General features: G+C 43.5%; 1 protein-coding gene across 4 annotated transcripts in view; it reads left to right on the forward strand.

The window, feature by feature from the left end:
* Positions 1 to 20072, forward strand: part of Slc10a7 (solute carrier family 10 member 7) — a 276689-nt gene that overhangs the window by 235559 nt on the left and 21058 nt on the right. For 3 of the 4 annotated variants that reach the window (XM_017796730.2, XM_017796731.2, XM_017796732.2), the window contains one exon: positions 6025 to 6098. In XM_017796730.2, coding sequence (XP_017652219.1) covers positions 6025 to 6098 — 74 coding nt within the window. Of the gene's footprint in view, positions 1 to 6024; positions 6099 to 18897; positions 18930 to 20072 lie in introns of those variants that run through there. The other variant, XM_029560811.1, reaches the window with a different exon arrangement.

Below are 20072 nucleotides of genomic sequence, written 5' to 3' on the forward strand. Positions count from 1 at the left end.
ATTCCTACCTGCTTATCACACCATCCTCTGAAGAGGTTACCCAAATTGCCAATAGGGAATAGGGATGTTGACCACTCTGGCTTCTTCCATGCTGAACAGGGATGCAGGGTGAGGCAATTGGGGTACCCCTTCAGTGGGTCTATCTAAAAGACTCCCAAATAGCATAACTTTTGTCTCTAAGGGGAGAAGAAAGTCCTTGAGTCATGACTAGGAGATGTGGCATTACAAGTTCTAGACAGGGAATTAGAAAAAAGTCAGAACAGGGCAATTATTATTGTATTCTTACAGCTATTTCACAGAGGAGGACCAATGTTTAGAGTTTAATTTAGTAATTTTCCAGAAATCAGATTTTAATAGCTTAATAACCTAAAGTCCTTCCAGGTTATATACCTAGAATTGAAATCTGTTTTCATGTCATATTTGGAAAAGCCTTTAACCATTTACCATTGCTTCAAACCAGTATTTTAACAACTTTAAAATTTCATAATAGTTATTTTATTGAGTTCCTCAAGTTCATACACACAAAAATGTGTCACCAATACCAGGAGTTTGAACTGGGTCCCACTGGCTTATGCTCTGTTGGGTTCCATTTCCTTTTCCTACTTTAGCTTCTCTGCTATTTGAAATTGATTAAATCAACCTCTCAATAAATATAGGACCAATCTGGGCATGGAAAGACAACTATCACAGTGATGAAATCTGTTGTTTTTCATGTAACAGTGTTGTGAGGTGTTTCACCAGAGAAGACCACCCAGACACAAAATCATACCAAAAGAAAGTCCTTTATTAGCCAGCCAGGACTACACAGTACATTCGAACGCAAGCAAAATCCCTAGCCATTCGTAGGGTAAGCTCTTTTACAGAAAATCCATATCTGGGGTGAAATTTTTTTATTTTTTATTTTTTCGTCTTTTTGAGACAGAGTCTCCCTGTAGCCCCAGCTGTCCTGGAACTCGCTGTGTAGACCAGGCTGGCCTTGAACTCACAGAGATCTGCCTACCTCTGCCTCCCAAGTGCTGGGACTACAGGCATGCGCCACCACGCCCGGCTGGGGTGAAAAATTTTAATTTCCAAGCATTTCCATAACTTAGAGGGGTGGAAAGCCCCTCTGAGAATTATTATTCTACAAAAACAAGTGAAGCATAGAGCTCAGAAGCCATAAATCTGCAGTTAGCAGGAGCAACCAGGCACATGCTGACCTGTTCTCAAGGCAACCAGGTGCCTGCTGATATGTTCTCAAATTCATACCTTAGTTCAGCTGAGCTGCACCTTCCTGTTCCCACACCCTGCGCCAACTACCCTTAGTTTCAGAGGCTAGATTCAGCCTAACCTTCAACATGGCATAGCTATGGTCAGGAGGTGCCTTATCACAGCAGACAGCTGCATTCTGATGATGAGGCTTTGGTATAAAGCCAAGTGAGACCCAGCCTGGAAAACTCAGCTCTCCTCTGCTTCCCTGCTTACCCTTTCTCAAAGTTCCTGATCTGGCATGTCACCACACCAGTGAGCATTTAAAATTGATTTGCAGATTCTTCTTCTATGCTCTCATTTGTCTATCTTCAGAATAATATAAGGAACTAAAATTCCAGCACTAGACTCAAAAGGACTTGGGTTCAAGGCCTGTTTAATAAGTTTATAAGTTTTGTTGGTTTCCTTATGAAAAATATCGACAATGTATATCTCATAAGAACATTTGGAGAATTAAGTAGTAAGCACATAAAACCCTCAGCATTTAGACCTAGCACAGAGTAAGTATTCAATAAATATCAACTACAGTCGAATATTTATGATATCAAAACAGCTTCTATTGCATCAAAAATTAATAATAGCAGAGAGGCCGTTAGCTGTTCTAACTTTGTAATGTATTACACGTTCCTTTTCTCTGTCACGGTTGCTAGGAAATGAAAGTTGATTCATCAACCTCGAGTCAGCCATGTACAGTGACCTCAGCTTCTCAACTTTGGAAAACTGTCTCTTGTTTTGTTTTGTTTTTAATGTTGAAAAAGTTTAGAAAAATCAGTAATTAGAAATCTTTTAAAAATACATGAAAGATAGTTTGGTAGACTGACACCTCAGTAGTTATGAAAATGACTGAATGCCTTAAGAAAGGACAAGGTAGGAAACAGTATCTCAGCAGTTGTGTGGGAGTTTCGGTCCTTAGCTGTACATTTCAACCAGATGTTTCCATCGCCTCTTGCCACAGTCCTGGGAGGAGGAGGGTGGGCTGTAGGGAGGGAGAAGGGAAACAGGCTTTATTATTAGTGCCAAGTCTGCATGCCACTTGGAGGTGGGTGGCTAAACTAAGCCTTAAAGCTCTGGGTAGCTTGTTTAGTACCACACAGATAATGACCAATGAAGTCCTTCTCAAAAAAAGAAAAGAAAAAAGCAAAAACAGAGCAACCGACGGCACAGAGGCTAACAAAGGAGCGTCTCGCGTGGAAGTTTCCTCCTCGGAAAACAGCAGGTTTAGACAGAACTGTCCCCAAGGACCTTTTCTGCCCCACATTCTGTGCTTCTCCTGTTAAAACCTGACATGCCTTCCTCTGTGGGTAGCACAGAGGAAGACAAAATAAATACTGCGAGGAAAACACTGACTGAAAGCTTTGTTAGAGAGAATTTTTAAAAGACCATTTGGGAAGAAAAGGCAGTAACCACCTGAGGGGAGCCACAGTGATCAAAAGAATGATAAAAGCAGCATAAAAAGAAAATCAATATTAAAAAGAGATAATGTGGCCTTGGAAAAGAAAATGTAAGTGATTGCTGTCAAGAATGTGGGCAGACACAATAGAGCTGCTCATCACTGATGAAAAGCATAGCAGTCACTGCTTCAGCAGCAAAGCAGGACATGTCATCTTCCTTTGTTGTGACCTTGTATCTTGAAGCCACCCTCCACAGGGTGGGGCCCAGGGTAGGCTACTGACCCAAGCAGCTTCCCTCACCCATTGAGTTTTGAAGTCTTTGGGTTTCGTTTTTTATGGTCTCTTTCTGAAAAGACACGCTGATCCCTGGGACCTTGGCGCAGGCTACTCCCTAGCTTATGACTTTGGGGATGCTCAGCTCGGCTTCTGAAAGAGCAGGACAGAAATGCTATGTGCCTTCTAGGACTGTTCTGAGAGGACATACTAGATGCAAAATGCTTAGAAAAATGCTCACCAATGTCCACTGCTATGGTCACTTACTGTCATGGGTGGAGGGCCACGTGGGCATCTACTCTGGGTGCTTTCCTTAAAATCCACAGCATGGCGATTGTCACTGGATAGCCAACTCGAGAGTAAGAATATGGTGTGCTGGATAGCTTTAGGGTCAACTTACCACACCTGGGTTGAGGGAGCCTCAACTGGGGAATTGCTTCCATTGGATTGGCCTGTGGCCATGTCTGTGGGGCATCTTCTTGATTGTTGAGTGATGCGGGAGGGCCCAGACCACAGTGGGCCGTGCCACCCTGGGAAGGCAGGTCTGTGTTGCATAAGAAAGCAGGCTGAGCACGGGTCAGGAGAGTAAAGCAGTAAGCAGCGTTCCCCCGTGGCCTGTGCTCCAGCTCCTGCCTCCAGGTTCCTGCCCTGAGTTCCTACCTTGAGCTCCCTCAGAGATGAATGTCACCCAGGAGATGTAAGCTGAATAAACCTTTTGCTTCCCAAGTGGGTATTGATCAGAGTATTTTGTCGCAGCAATGGAGAAACAAAGTAGATCAGATTTTAAGCACAAATTCTCTGTGTTTAGTTCCTAAGGCCCTCTTATCCCGCCTACTAATGGAGCTTGTGCTCTGGACTACAGAGCAAGGCCAGCTCACATACCCCAACATAGCTGCAGTCTCGAGAGGCAGAGAGAGAGAGCAACCCAGCATGTGTCCTCTTGAGCCACACTAGAAGTGAGTGGCAGGCAGCACCAGGGGAACTGAGCCTCCCTGACCTGAGAGACTGACCTACCGGAAATGTGCTATAATCTAAGCAAAAGCAAATACCATGCAGACTTCAGTTCACTAAAGGGAAATATGGTTCCAGATGCTTCAAGAAAAAAAAAAGCAAACTGCCTAAAAAGCACAGGAAAAGACGGAGAAGCCTTTGTAGTATGATGGACAACACGTGTTTCTTGGCTGTGTTGTGTGTGCTGCAGTCACATGTGGCCATTCCTTCACGTAGGGAAGTCTCCTCCGTAAGCTGACTGTCCTTCACATTCTCTCATCTATATGTTTCAGGCTCTCTGATTTCTTGGAATTACCTGAAACTCTTGAGGGAGTGAAACGCCTCCCGTTTTGCAGAGTAAACTTTGCTGCAGCTTACCTCTGCTCGGCTTACCTCTGCTCGCTCATTCCTGACCCAGTGTGGCCGCCCAGTCCTAAATGTTCTGAGCTTCTAATGCTCTGTACCTTCTTCCTCTCTATAATCAATAGTGGTGACAATGAAAATGTTGATCAGTGTGTCTTTCGCACATCTAATGTGCAAATTCTTAGTAAATATTGTCATTTATCCTCACAATACCCCACCCCCAGCGGCAGATGATATTCTCATATGGAAGCCAAAGGGTGGTCTGGATTTAAAATTAAGTGTGCTTGTCCCCAAAGCCTGTCCCCTTCAGCTCTTGGGAAGGAATATTGCATAGAGATTAGCAGTTGACACTCTTATATTTGTAACGCCATGTCTCACATGGTCTCTTGCTCCTCCACAGGCCCTTAGCTCGCTGCTTACTGCCTGTCCTCACTAACTTTAGTCTTGGCCTGTGCTGTTGCTGTGATCACTTCTGAAAAACAAGTCTGATTATGCCATCAAGTGCATCCACTGTCCCATCTGACTGAGTCCACACTCCTGTGGACGCCAGTATCCCTGCACATAAGTCATTGTGAAGAATCTACTCTTTGCCAACTGTGCACACACTGCATCAATCCCATATTACAAGTCACCATCCCTAAGCTCCTGGAAGATTCTCTGGGCTCCACCGTCCTGTCTCATTCCCCTCAAAGCCGTAGGAAACTCTTTCAGTGAAAAATCCCTCCCTCTCTTGCTCTTTGTTCCTTCCCTTTTCTCCCCTCTCCTCCCCCACCTGCTCTCTTCATATACAGTGTTTATGTGTACTCCCCTCATACCTTAACTCAAGCATTTTCCTGAGAGCTCCCTCACTGGGCTTACCACAAGAATAAACAGATGAACAAAATGTCAGTTATGCAGAACGATGTCTAAAGAACAAGAGGACTGTCTACAGCATCACGGACATAAGAGCCATGTGTGGAAACACTAAGCAGTACATATACAAGGGGAGCCTCATCTGAGGACTTCACATGAGTCCTCTTTGCTATCACAAAGAGCTGGAAGAAAGGCTGGTTCATAGCCATGCCTTTTCAGAAGAGAGGGGAACAGGAGCCACTTAAACATCCTTTTGACATTCCTGATGGGCTGGGTTGAAGAGACACCTCTAAATCCTGCCCTCAGTGAGTAAATATAAACTGAAGAAAACAGGACGTAGGACCTAGAGAGGATTTTTTCTAAGTAGAGATTAAGATTTGTCTTCCATCAAAAGTTATACATGGGGAGATGAGGTTATAAAGGGAAATGTGGCTTCACTACTCATTAGATCCTTAAAAATCAGGTGGATCCGTATTATACAGTCCATTTCTGGTGTATGGTTTGTTTTAGAGGTGGGTTGTTTGGCTTTGGTTTCTCTCTCTCTCGCTCTCTCTCTCTCTCTCTCTCTCTCATGAGCTAATTCTTGCCAAAGTTCAAGGCAGGGAATAAGTAGACTCATTATGCCATACTGAGTCTACAGAAGTAGTTGAAGAATTTCTAAAATAGAAAGGTATATAATAAAATAATAATAATTCTTATTTCTTTGCCTCATGATTCCCAAAACCTTTATAATAAGATAGGAACTCTAAAAAGAAATTCAGTTGTGGCTGTATACTTTGATCTAGAATAATTTCTGTCACCAGGCTTGATCAGAAGGATACTAATATGAAGATGGATACCATTTTGAATTTAGGATATTTTAAGCTTTTTTGTATAAATATTTCAAAAATCCTTTTTCTGCCCCTAGGAATAACTCGGGTTTTACGCCAGCAGACACTGTGGCTATTGTCTTCTGTTCAACACACAAGTCCCTCACATTGGGTAAGTGATTCACCTCATGGAGTTACATCTTATGGTTTTAAAACTCAGAAACTGGGCTGGAGAGATGGCTCAGAGGTCAAGAACACTGGTTGTTCTTGCAGAAGACCCAGGTTCGAATCCCAGCACCCACATGGCAGCTAACAACTGTCTGTAACTCCAGTTCCAGGGGCTCTGTTAGCCTCTTCTGTCCTTGCAGGCATTGCACACAGGTGCACTTACTTACATGCAGGCAATACACACATACACATAAAATAAAAATAAAAAACAATAAAAAAAAAAAACCTCAGAAACTTCTCAAGTTAAATGGAATGGGGTGCTGTCCATCCTGTGAAACAAAGACCAACACCGAAGTGAAGATTGGCCATTGTGCTGAAACCCTGTTATTTAATCAAACCAATTTCTAGGAGCCTAAATTTAATAATATAGAATTTAGCTTAATTTGTAATCACATTTTCAATTCTCATTAAAAAATGACAAATGCAGAACAAATTAGAGCCAGGGCGGGGTAGGGCTAGAGACTTATTTCTGAAAGAGCCAAAAGCTGTTTTGGAAGGGTTTTGAGCAGCCCCGAGAAAATGCTGACATCTTTGCTGGGAGCTCAAATCAAGGTAGAAATAATGGCATTACTCTAATTTGATAATTGACATTAGTTTGAAATTCATTTTTGAACATTATGTTGTTTTCTACAAACACAATTTAGTTTCCATTAACTCAATTGGATTAACACTGAAAGTGAAGTATGTATTTATTTAATGGAAAAAGATTAAAAAGAAAAGTGTTAATTTCTACTTATGCTTATCCAATATAATGCCATTATTCCAATAACCTCTCAGACATCCAGAATCCATGTTTTTAGTCATTAAACTCATTAAGTAATCAGAAACTTTATTGAAAATGCATCATTTATAAACTCCTTGGGGTTGTTGTAGTGGTATGTTGTGGTAAAAACTCTGTATTAGTTTTCTTTCTGTTGCTGTGATAAACACCATGACCAAAGGCAACTTGGGGAAGAAAGGGTTTATTGCATTTTATACTTCCAAGTGACAGTCCATCACTGAGGGAGGTCAGGGCAGGAACCGAAGCAGAGACCATGGAAGAACACTGCTTACTGGCTTACTCCTCCTGGCTCAGCTGCTTTTCTTATACAGCCCAAGTCCACCTGCCCAGGGATGGCCCTACACACATGGCTGGGCCCCCCTACATCAATCAGCAATTAAGAAAATGCCTCACAGACAGGACCACAGGCCAGCCCAATAAAGAAAGTTCTTCAATCGAGGTTCCCTCTTCCCAGGTGATGCTAGTTTGTGTCAAGTTGACAAAAAACTAACCAGCACACGCACTGAAAATTCTTTGAGTCACTTGAGAATGAAGAATTATACCATACTTTAAATTTGCTCATGCTAAAAAAATTCCTTCTGTCAAATGAAAAGTGGAGAGATTTCATAATGTTTTTATAAATCCTAAACATACTTGTCTGATGGAATCTTTGCCAACTTTATTAGGTTTGCAAAATGGTGAAATTTAACAAATCCTTTATTTCTATTTATTTATCTATATTTTATGTGTATTACAGAGTGTATTGCCTGCATGTATGTAAGTGCACCCATTCATGCAATGCCCACAGAGACCAGAAGAGTGCGTTAGATCTCCTGGAACTGGGGTTATGGGTAATTGTTAGTTGCCACATGGGTGTTGGCCACCGGACCCAAGTCCTTTGCAAGACCACTCAGCCACCTCTCCAGCCCCAGCTGAACAACCTCTTTAAGGAGCAGTTCTTTCCTATGAACTGAAGTGTATGGGTTTTTGGTTTGGTTTGGTTTGGTTTGGTTTGGTTGCGGGGGATTGTCGTCATCAACTTGAAGTTGAAAGAACTTTGGAAGTTGTATTCCAATCCTGATTCTTTTTCTTGTTGTTAATTTTCCTGAACCTTAGCTTTTCATCTGTAAAATGAACTAATGAACTTACTTTGTAATATTATTGTAAAAATTTTAAGACCAAATATAATTACTCTCTACAGAAGTTTCTGGGGACTAAATGAGATTTCCTATCAGAGAGCTTGCTGTGGTACCCAGCACCCAGTGGGCCTCCGTACCTAGTGCTGTAATACCTAGCACTCAAAGGGCCTCAGTACCTAGTGCTGTGATACTCAGCACTCAGTGGGCCTCCATACCTAATGCTGTGGTATCCAGCACTCAGTGGGCCTCAGTACCTAATGCTGTGGTACCCAGCAGGCCTCAGTTCCTAGTGCTGTGGTACTCAGCACTCAACAGGCCTCAGTACCTACTGCTGTTATTCTACCCAGTGCTGTGGTTATTCATATTACTAACTATCCTAGTTGTAATGTGTTGCCACTTCCAGTGATCCAATCATATGACCCTGTCTTACAGATTTTCAGGGATTAACCATAGTTTAGTTGTTGACCTCAAAGAAATCATCTCACCTTCTGTCCCACATCTATGCCACATGTGGTGTTGTAAGTCTTATGAAAACTAAGGACTTATACAAAAGTAGGAGGCTGGAGGTGGATGGCTCAGGCATCAGATGAGCCATGTTCTTAGAGCACATGTTGAACAATGACTGCCTTAAATGCATTCTGCCTGTTTGCAGTGGACTATTAAGACTGAACCCCTGCTAGAGACTTGCTGTAGACTAGAAAACCAAAGTGAATGGTTTCTGTTTCTCCACGACCACCTTCAGTGCTGGTACTGGCTGTTGAACAGAGTGTGAGAAGCATACCCAGAGGCGGGGTGGTCAGTGCTCTTTTTCTAGAAGAAAGATGCCTGTCCATTCACATGCACGTTTTTCTCTTCTTTTTCCTTAATCATGCTCTTTTGTTGTTATGCTCTCTGAAAGCTGATTTGCAGACAAGTGCTCTAAATACACATCAGAAATAGGTTTTGCTGAAAAGGATCAAATGAACTTGGATTCTTGTTTGCTTTAGAGTGTTCTCATATGAACTAGATACTTAGATCCTCCAGTGACACTAAGGTGCCAGTCTGCTATCTAATAACAAAGTAGTGTAAGTCGTTAGCTGTTCTATAACCCGACAGATTTAAGCATCTGGGAACGATCAGACCTAAATACCTGACTTGGCCTCAGTTTCTGTAAGTCAAAGTTTAAGGAATTGTATTTCCTGTTCAAACCTCCTGCCAAGCCTTGACATTACCAAGCTTCCTCCTGTCGTCTCTTCAGTAGCATCTCTTTGGTGGTATCCCTTTACACACAGAGTGCCCTTATTTCCACATGTACCCAGGAGTATTGGGTATGATTGCTAGAATGGGCTTGGAGAGCCCTATAAATTTTCTATACCTATTTTCACAAGATCCCTCTCCTGGTGAGCTGATGTTCTGAGGACAGGAGATATGCCTTTGCAGTGACCTGAGCTTCAGGCTAGTCATTATCCAGATGGGAATCCTTATCTGTGTAGAATTGGAACAATATCACATCAGTGTGAAAAAAAATCACATTCCAAAAAGTAGAGGGAATTTTCACATATCATTCAGAGTGATTTTTTTTTTTTTGTCTTCTCACACAAAGGTAAAATAAACAGATTATAATAGTTTGGCTCTTCAGCAATACAGCCTCCCCTTTTGGAAAATGTTGTCATAATATTTCCTCCAGTGACTTTTACACACACACACACACACACACACACACACACACACACTAGAATACGTTAGGGGAAACATAAAATGCTATTTATTATTATATCTAGTATTAGGATTTAAGAAGAATGCATCGTACACCAGGCGGTACCCATTTAGCTAGTGATCCAAAGCTCAATGCTGGCTGGAGGCGCTTTCTCAGTGCTCTCTGTGCACGCACCTTTGGTTTAGCTTATTGTTCTTGCAGTGCCCTGTCTTGGTCTCTTCCATGGACTTGCATCTACACACATGCTGAATTTGATTCATTGCTTTTATTAGAGCATTTGCCATTGATTGATTAGTTCTTCATATTAGTACTTTTTCTATTGATTGATTGCAGATGAAGTGACTATTTGACCTTTAATTATGAGGCTTCCTATTGAAAATGACATTGAGCTATGGTTTCACATAATCCATCTGGAAGGCCTGACATGATGCCATTCCCTGGAGTTCGTTCACTGAGAAAGGAGGCCTGGAGGAAGTACAGAGCTATCAGCATGCTTCATCTAAAACAATACTACAGGGCTTGTTTGCTGCACTCCTAGAGCTTCAACTCAGGGTTGGAGGCAATTTCAAGACAGTTTCTCTTGCCGTGGGATGCCGTAGAAGGCTCGGGCTCTCCCCCAGTTGTTCTTTGGTGTGATAGTGATATCTGTGTGATAATGAGAAGGTATTTTACAGGGTAGAGGTCGAAGAGCAGCTTGTCCCCTAGTTAGGAACGGCTCAGTGCACAGTCAATAGATTTCATCAAGAAAGAAATTAGATCCAAGATATCCCTTGGAATTGCTATTTTACTTTTATTTGTCTTTTTCCCTGGGGGATTCAAGTCACTTTGCTTTTCTAGAGTTTCAATATACATAGAAAACTTTACTGCACCTAGAAAAAGAATGATTCAGGATATTTGAGGTCCTTAAGTCAAGCATGTATTTATATTAGTTTTTAGTGTATTTAAGTAGCAAAATAAAAGTACATCATCTCAGAACATGTCAGTCATTGGCAGTCAATAATAATAGTCTCAATCTTTCCTTATGTGAAAAAATTGAATGCATGCTATTTAAAGTTTAAATTGACTGTCATGATCAATGATTTTTAATGCCATTTATAGACACTTGTGTACAAAGGCAAATCAAGGCAACTATTCCTCACATTGTTCGTACTTCATTATGGGTCTGTGGTCACTGCTGAGCTGTGGCAAGAAACTAAACACTAATAGAATAAACATTTGGAGTAGACGTAGAATTCAGGAAAGAGTGGCAAAACACAAACCCAGTTCTAGGCTAGATTGCATACACACACGTCACACATAGACACGCAGACTTTGTTTTAATATTCACACTCTCCAGAGAGTACCTTAAGAGAAACAAAATCTCTTTTTGAATGAAAGGATCTTTAATTCAGTTTTATTGCAAACTTTCAAGGGTGGTCAAGGGTGACTGTGAACTTGGACTGAATACACTAGTAACATTTCAGTCTCTTTCTTTAAGAAGAAATGGAGCTGAAATATCAGAAGTTTGAGTTTCTGGTATTCTCCACTTAACCCAAGTTAATAGACTGGCTCTATGTATTATAAATATGAGACCTTGTCGTGGGCTTGAATTATTTTATTATTTATCAAGACAATTGTGAATACATTCTACTTAGATGATATTTTCAAAATATTTAGCATTTATAATTGTTCCCTCAAACTTTATTTCCAGGTATAAACTGACACTTATTTCCTATTTTTCTTTATTCTTAACAAAAAGTCACATCCTTTGTCAAGTGGATCTTGTGTGTATATGTGTGTATCTATGTGAGTGTATGTGTTTATGTGAGTGTATGCGTTTATCTATGTGAGTGTATGTACATACGTGTGTATGGGTGCCTGTAGAGGCCAGAAGAAGGTATTGTAACCCATGGAGCTGGAGTTGTAGATGTTTGTAGCCTGGCCTGAGTGTTGGGTCTGAACTCTAGTACTCATAACTGATTGTAAGCACTCTTTACCTCTGGGCTCTTTCCCTCACGTGAGTCTTGATGCTCCAGCTTACCTTTCATAAGGCAGTGCTGTCTATACTCCATCCTTGCCAGTTAAGAGCCACAGTGCTTTTTGACAGTGGGCTATTAAAGAGGAAATGGAAGTCCAGAGCAAAGATAGAAAATAGAAGCTTTGGAATATAGCCATAGATACATTTTTGCCCTGAAGTTGTCTCTAGTTATAGCATTGGAAAGGAGAGCAGTGTGGAGGCTCTGCCATTTGACAGAGTCTTAGTGATGCCACGGGAATTAGGAACCCAGTAGCTTTTACCACCATGCTAAAGAAAAATAAAGGCATGCCTGTCAGGTTGTGCTATTTTCTGATACAAAAAAGAAAAAGACCTACTTTCTCCAACGAAGTTATACAGCTGTACTCCTCAGAGGTTTGTGAGCTATTCTGCTTTGCTTTCTTGATGTCTGAAAATCGTTGATAATGCAGTTAGATTTTGTGATCAAAACTGAGGAAGCCCCAAGCTTCCTAAACCTGAGATTCAAAATAATGAAACGTGTCTGAACTTAATTTCCCCTAATGCTGTGCCAGATGTTCTCCGTACAGACCAACCCCCCTATGGCCTGTGTACAGACCAACACCCCTATGGCCTGTGTACAGACCAACACCCCTATGGCCTGTGTACAGACCAACACCCCTATGGCCTGTGTACAGACCAACACCCCTATGGCCTGTGTACAGACCAACACCCCTATGGCCTGTGTACAGACCAACACCCCTATGGCCTGTGTACAGACCAACACCCCTATGGCCTGTGTACAGACCAACACCCCTATGGCCTGTGTACAGACCAACACCCCTATGGCCTGTGTACAGACCAACACCCCTATGGCCTGTGTACAGACCAACACCCCTATGGCCTGTGTACAGACCAACACCCCTATGGCCTGTGTACAGACCAACACCCCTATGGCCTGTGTACAGACCAACACCCCTATGGCCTGTGTACAGACCAACACCCCTATGGCCTGTGTACAGACCAACACCCCTATGGCCTGTGTACAGACCAACACCCCTATGGCCTGTGTACAGACCAACACCCCTATGGCCTGTGTACAGACCAACACCCCTATGGCCTGTGTACAGACCAACACCCCTATGGCCTGTGTACAGACCAACACCCCTATGGCCTGTGTACAGACCAACACCCCTATGGCCTGTGTACAGACCAACACCCCTATGGCCTGTGTACAGACCAACACCCCTATGGCCTGTGTACAGACCAACACCCCTATGGCCTGTGTACAGACCAACACCCCTATGGCCTGTGTACAGACCAACACCCCTATGGCCTGTGTACAGACCAACACCCCTATGGCCTGTGTACAGACCAACACCCCTATGGCCTGTGTACAGACCAACACCCCTATGGCCTGTGTACAGACCAACACCCCTATGGCCTGTGTACAGACCAACACCCCTATGGCCTGTGTACAGACCAACACCCCTATGGCCTGTGTACAGACCAACACCCCTATGGCCTGTGTACAGACCAACACCCCTATGGCCTGTGTACAGACCAACACCCCTATGGCCTGTGTACAGACCAACACCCCTATGGCCTGTGTACAGACCAACACCCCTATGGCCTGTGTACAGACCAACACCCCTATGGCCTGTGTACAGACCAACACCCCTATGGCCTGTGTACAGACCAACACCCCTATGGCCTGTGTACAGACCAACACCCCTATGGCCTGTGTACAGACCAACACCCCTATGGCCTGTGTACAGACCAACACCCCTATGGCCTGTGTACAGACCAACACCCCTATGGCCTGTGTACAGACCAACACCCCTATGGCCTGTGTACAGACCAACACCCCTATGGCCTGTGTACAGACCAACACCCCTATGGCCTGTGTACAGACCAACACCCCTATGGCCTGTGTACAGACCAACACCCCTATGGCCTGTGTACAGACCAACACCCCTATGGCCTGTGTACAGACCAACACCCCTATGGCCTGTGTACAGACCAACACCCCTATGGCCTGTGTACAGACCAACACCCCTATGGCCTGTGTACAGACCAACACCCCTATGGTCTGTTCTCCGTACAGACCAACACCCCTATGGCCTGTTCTCCATGCAGACCAACCCCCCTATGGTCTGTTCTCCGTGCAGACCAACACCCCTATGGCCTGTTCTCCGTGCAGACCAACGCCCCTATGGCCTGTTCTCCGTGCAGACCAACCCCCCTATGGTCTGTTCTCCGTGCAGACCAACACCCTATGGTCTGTTCTCCATATAGACCAACACCCCTATGGTGTGTTCTCCGTGCAGACCAACACCCCTATGGTCTGTTCTCCGTGCAGACCAACACCCCTATGGCCTGTTCTCCGTGCAGACCAACACCCCTGTGGCCTGTTCTCCGTGCAGACCAACCCCCCTATGGTCTGTTCTCCGTGCAGACCAACACCCTATGGTCTGTTCTCCATATAGACCAACACCCCTATGGTGTGTTCTCTGTGCAGACCAACACCCCTATGGTCTGTTCTCCGTACAGACCAACACCCCTATGGTCTGTTCTCCGTGCAGCCCAACACCCCATGGTCTGTTCTCCATGCAGACGAACACCCCAGTGGTCCTCACGTCTCCACTTCTGTTTTCTGTATCTATGACTGTCAATTTATTTTATTTTATTTTTTGAGACACGGTCTCCCTATAGCCTCAGCTGGCCTGGAGCTCATTATGTAGACCAGGCTGGCCTTGAACTGACAGAGATTTGTCTGCCTCTGCCGCCCAAGTGCTGGGACTAAAGGCATGTGCCACCAGGCCCAGCTGGCTGTCAAATGTTTTAAACCACAGCCTATGTTTATAAATATATCTTACCATGAGATTGAGAATTGCTTTTGCAACTCATTGAAACAGGTCATAGTCTGAGACCTGAAAATGTATTTTATACCTTCCTTGGAAGAAGGCGCCATCCCTCTCTCCAGTAGTCTCCATGTGGCCCCTGGGTTTGGATGTCCTTTTTGTTTTGTTTTGTTTTGTTTTTTGCCAAATTTCAACTCAAATTTATGAGCTAAAAATTTTTTTAAAGAAAATTATGACTCCAAGTAATTCTTAAGTTAATCAAAATTATTTTCATTTATATCATTTATTCAACATGTATAATAGTTCATCTACTTTTCATTGATTTAGTCCGCATGTTGTCAGTAGTGCTGATAACAAAAAACAGCAAACATTAGTCTGTAGCTTAACAGGCAGACATTGTATTAAGTGTTTGTTACATGAAGGAACTTACTTTAAAATACTTTTATGTTGACAATGGGGCTGTGTATGTGCTGGTTCCCTGGACAGCCAGTTTCTCTAATGGAAAATTCTCATTGGCGTGTTCAGCTCCTGTTATACCAGAAAGAAAATGCTTCAGAGGCAGCTACAACAGATACTTTTGTTATCTAGGTCTCTACCAACTAGAGATTTTACTGATTAGCATAATTGTCATAAGTGGGCTGTCATTGATATGTAGGCTACCTAAAAATCTTAAAAGCACTGCTCACCTGTGATAAGAATCCAGCCAGTCCCACAGCCTGCACAAGTCCTCAGGGGTACTGAGTTTTGATCCCTACTGGGTGTGGTGCCCACTCATGAGGAGTATCTGTGTTTGCCTGAGGCTGCCCAGAAGGGTCAGCAGCTCTGCTCTGGCATGTTGCTGTGTGAGAACTTTTGGAGACTTCTCCTGCAAGTTTCCTCAGAACATCTGGAAGGACAGAGCACTGACAGAGCACAGGCACAGGTCCTATCAACTGTTTTTGTGTTTTAACCAAAATACATGTTAAGTTTTAAAAGACCTGGATAGGGGCATGTTTGGTTCATTACAGCCTCCTGGCCAGATTGTAGAGCTACATCTAATCCTCCACACCTTAAACTTACTGGACCACTGCATCATTCCCTTAGAAGAATCCAGTTATGTATCACCAGCCTGGCATAGGTCACCTCTCAAAGACTCTGCATGTACCAGCTTTCACCACAACCATAGTTAACTGGATAAGGAAAGTGAGGTTCAGAGTGACTGATAACCAGCTGGGTCAGTGATCATGGGGCAGAGCCATGGCTCTATTGTAGATCTGGCTGAACCCAGTGAGAGCTCTAGTGAAATTCCTGTGCTGTGAAACCTCTTAGTTCAGGAGTCGGTCCACTAGCTGAGAAGGATGTAGGCAGGATGACCTTCTGGATCCATTACTCAGCAATTCTGTAGTTTTTTGTTTGTTTTAAAATATTTTATTTATTATTTTATGTGTATGAGTGTGTTGCCTACATGTAAGTGCACCCATGTTGTGCAATGCCCACAGAGGTCAAAAGAGGGCGTCAGATCCCCTAGAACTGGAGTTATGGGCAGTTGTTAGCTACCATGTGGGTGCTGGGAATCAAACTTGGGTCTTCTGCAAGAGCAGCCACTTAACCACTGAGCCATCTCTCCAGTCCAAATTCTCTAGTTTCAAAAGGCTTGCATTTTTAGCTTTAGAATCTTGGCCTTTTCACATGGACATCAGAAAATCAACATCCTGTAATGAATAGTCCTCAATATTATAGCAAATTGCTTCAAAAAAAATTTTTAAGATTATGGGTTCAAGGCTATTAATTCTGTTTTTGTTTGTTTGTTTGTTTTGTTTTTTAAGGATAAGACCCAGAAATCACACACTTCAGAAGAATATTGTGCACTTTAATGTATGAGAGTCAGGGCTGGAGAGAAGTTCTTACTTGCTCTTCTAGAGGATTCAAGTTTAGTTCCCAGCACCCATGTCAAGTGCCTCACAATGTCCTGTAACTCTAGCTCCATGACTTAGAAAGGTTTCAACCCGGCCACACAGGCAGGGTCTAACTGTGTTAGAGGGTAGTAGGAACCAGCCTGAGTCTGCTGTACTGTACAAAAACAGATAAACGATAGCAAATAAACTCAGTAGACCTGGACCCTTCTTTCTAGGAACTGCCCACTACCTCCTTCCATGGTTTCGGGGTTTGATGTTGTGGTTTTCTTAGGAGGAATCAAAACCTGGCCCCAGTTTTTCTAACCTGTAATCAAGGTTCCTATATTTTTGGCAAACTTCAGATATCCTTTTGTGTTCCCTTTGATGTACATGGTTAGACCACAGTGTGTGGCTGTGGAAGAATATCAGTATTTTGTATAGAGTTCAAATGAAAGAAAAACAACCACCGAATGCCCATCAGCACCGAAAGTGGGACTTGTTTCACTGCTCTTTTTTTCTTTTGTCTTTTTGTCTTATGTAGCCCCAGCTGCCTGGAACTCAGTATGTAGACCAGGCTGGCCTCGAACTCACAGAGATCCGCCCGCCTCTGCCTCCCAACCACTGGGATCAAAGGTGTGCGCCACCATGCCCGGCTTTTACTACTTTTTTTAATGTGTGTATGTATGTGTGGTGTATACATGTATGCACATTTGCATATGTGCAGGCATGTGAGCATGAACAAGTATATTTGTACATGTGTGCATGTGGAATCCTAAAGTTAATGTTGGGGGTCTTCCTCAGTCACTCTCTTCTTTTTTAATTGAGGCAGAATCTCCCAGAGCTTTCTAATTCGGTTGGTCTAGCCAGCCAGCTTGCCCCAGGGATCCAATTCTCCACCTCCTGCATGCTGGGCTTACAGGCAGGCCGTCATTCCTGCCCAGCTTTTATGTGAGTGTGGAGGATCCAAACTGCAATCCTTTCAGCACCCAGTCCTCTCTCCAGCCCAAAGCTCGTTTTCTTTAAGACCAGTTCTGGAAGGGGAGCAGATAAATGCAACCGTAAGCATCATCAAGGACACGCATAACCAGATGAAGGCATGGAGGTGGAGGTCCTGCTCTTCCTTCCGGGCATGTTTGGAAGCAGTCACCTAGCCCAAAGTTGTCGCCTTGCGTTTTCTTTGTATGTTTGTAATAGTTTCATGTAGCCTAGGCTGGCCGCAAGCTCATCATATAGCTCAGACTGATCTTGAACGCCTGATCCTCCTGCCTCCACCTCCTGAGTGCTGGGATTGCAGGCATGTATGTGCGCACTCTGTGCCCAAAGCTTTAGACGTGCTCCAGAGCTCATCCTAAATGACTCTGGAGGGAGGCTCTGTTTGTGGTGAGTCCTGTAGACTACTACATTTGAGACCAAAGAGACACACCTTATAATAATAGTGGTAAAAACAATGACAGCCTAATACCTGTCATTTGGAGAAGTGTTTGCCCTAACCCAAACACCCTCAGCCACCTTTTGGGATAGTTGTTTAACCTGAAGAGTTTTGGTATAAGATCACACAGTCACCTAGCTGGTAGATGGTGTAGTCAGGCTTTGAACCCAGAACTATAGTAGCAAAGCCCATGCCCTGGGCTGGGAGTATACAGTGACAGGACTCTTGCCTACTGTGCTCAAGGCTCTGGGCACCACCCCAGCAGTGCCAAATATAAAAATAGAAAGGAAACCCCCATCCTTTCCTTCACACCGGCAGTCCTCTGGAAAATAACCTAAGTGTGGCACATCAGCTGGTGGCTGGCTGCTCAGGATGGGCGATGAAGCAGGGCAAGAGCCAGTAGGACCATGTGTTCACATGTCCACTCACCACAGCAGGGCTTCCTTCAGTTGGCACTTGTTCTGGTTTCATTTCTGTTGCAGTGGTAATGCCCTGAGAAAGCAGCTTAGGGGAGACAGGTGTTTATTTTGGCTTAAAATTCTGGGTTACAGCCCATCATCATGGGAATCGAGGCCGGAACTTCAGCCACTGTACATCCACAGTCAAAAGCAGTGCACACTCGCTTGTACGCAACTGGATTTCTCCTTTCTTGTAAAGTTCACCCCCCCCCCGCCTAGGGAATGGTGCCACCCACAGTGGGCTGGGTCTTGCCACATCAATTAAGACATTACCACAAAGACATGCCCACAGGCCAACCCAATGTACACAGTCCCTCATTGAGACTATCTTCCAGGTGATTCTAGATTTTGGCAGGTTGACAGTGAAAGCTGACCATCACATCATGCTGTAGCTCTGTGACTGGGAGACATGCCACATACTGTACAATGGCACCTCAGATTAGCCATTAATTCTTTTATTTATTTTTTTAGTCTAAGACAAAACATTGTCTTGCATTAAGATGTCTTCTATTCATGTAGATACTAAGACTCGCTAATGATTTTCTTTGCAGTTAATGCCAGTAATTGAAACAGAAGGTGAGTGCCGTTCTCCTGTGACAGCAGTTACTTTGCCTGTGTTAACCCTGCAGATGGAGGTGCCTACGAGAGCCAGATATGTTATGACTTTGTGTGTCACTGGCTACTCTTTTTGCCAGTGAGGGCCAATGTGGCAAGATGATTTTGTCCATAAAAACATAGCATTCTTTAAAGTTTGTGTCTTTATTGGCACAAATATAACTTTTCTAAGAAAATCAGAAGTATCAAAGCCAAAGCTTTTATATAATCCAGTTAATGAAAGGTTCAGACTAGAACTGGCAGCCAGAGACTTGGTTAAAATTGGAGTTAAGAATATTGCTTAGGAGTGGGAGGGACTCACTAGGCCCCATCCCTCCCTGAGTATCCATAGGCAATTAGTGGTTTGTTGCTGGGGGAGAGAGATTTTCCTCGGTGGTATAACCACTGGTCTGGTAACTTGCCCATGTTTCTGTAAATAACTCATCCATGCTCCTGTAAGTAACCCTCATTAAATTCATTGAGTCACACATCAAAAAAAAAAAAAAAGAGACAATCTTTATTACTGTTTAATGTCAGCTCTTAGACTTTTATTTCCATAGTCACCTGTCACAGCCATAGTAGCTACAAAGAGATGAACTGCACATATTAGTAATCGGTTTGTGTGCACCCCATATTTCTGAAAAGGACATTCTGTAAGAACTAAGGAAAACACAGCCTGTCACTTTACATCTTGTCCTTTCTAATGAGGCTACTGCCATGTCCAGGAGTCACCAAGAGCCCATTTCCCAGGACTTCCTATTCATCTGTGCAGTTCTGTCAGTTGCAGAGGGGTTTGTTTATCATTATTATTAATATTTAGAAAATTTGCCTCCAGCAGTACTAAAATGTGCACCACAGAACAACACTTGTTTACCGTGTTTGAAGTGAAGAATCTCACCCTGGAGATCCCATGCTCTTGAAGTCACAGCTCTCCAGCTCAACTTGCAAACAGAGACGGGCGAGTAACAGCCCTCCTTTCAGAGTTGCACCTGCAATTTTTATTTGTCGTGTCTCTTCCCAGAAGTTTCCTTAATTGAGCCAGACAGTAGAAACCACAGTGCATACGTTTAAGGACAGCCAGCACCATGCTTTACAGTAAAGAGGAAAATGAACCTGGAGCTGTGTAACAGAG

This window comes from Nannospalax galili, unplaced genomic scaffold (genome assembly GCF_000622305.1).
Source record: "Nannospalax galili isolate Female #2095 unplaced genomic scaffold, S.galili_v1.0 scaffold1272, whole genome shotgun sequence".
Lineage (NCBI taxonomy): Eukaryota > Metazoa > Chordata > Mammalia > Rodentia > Spalacidae > Nannospalax > Nannospalax galili.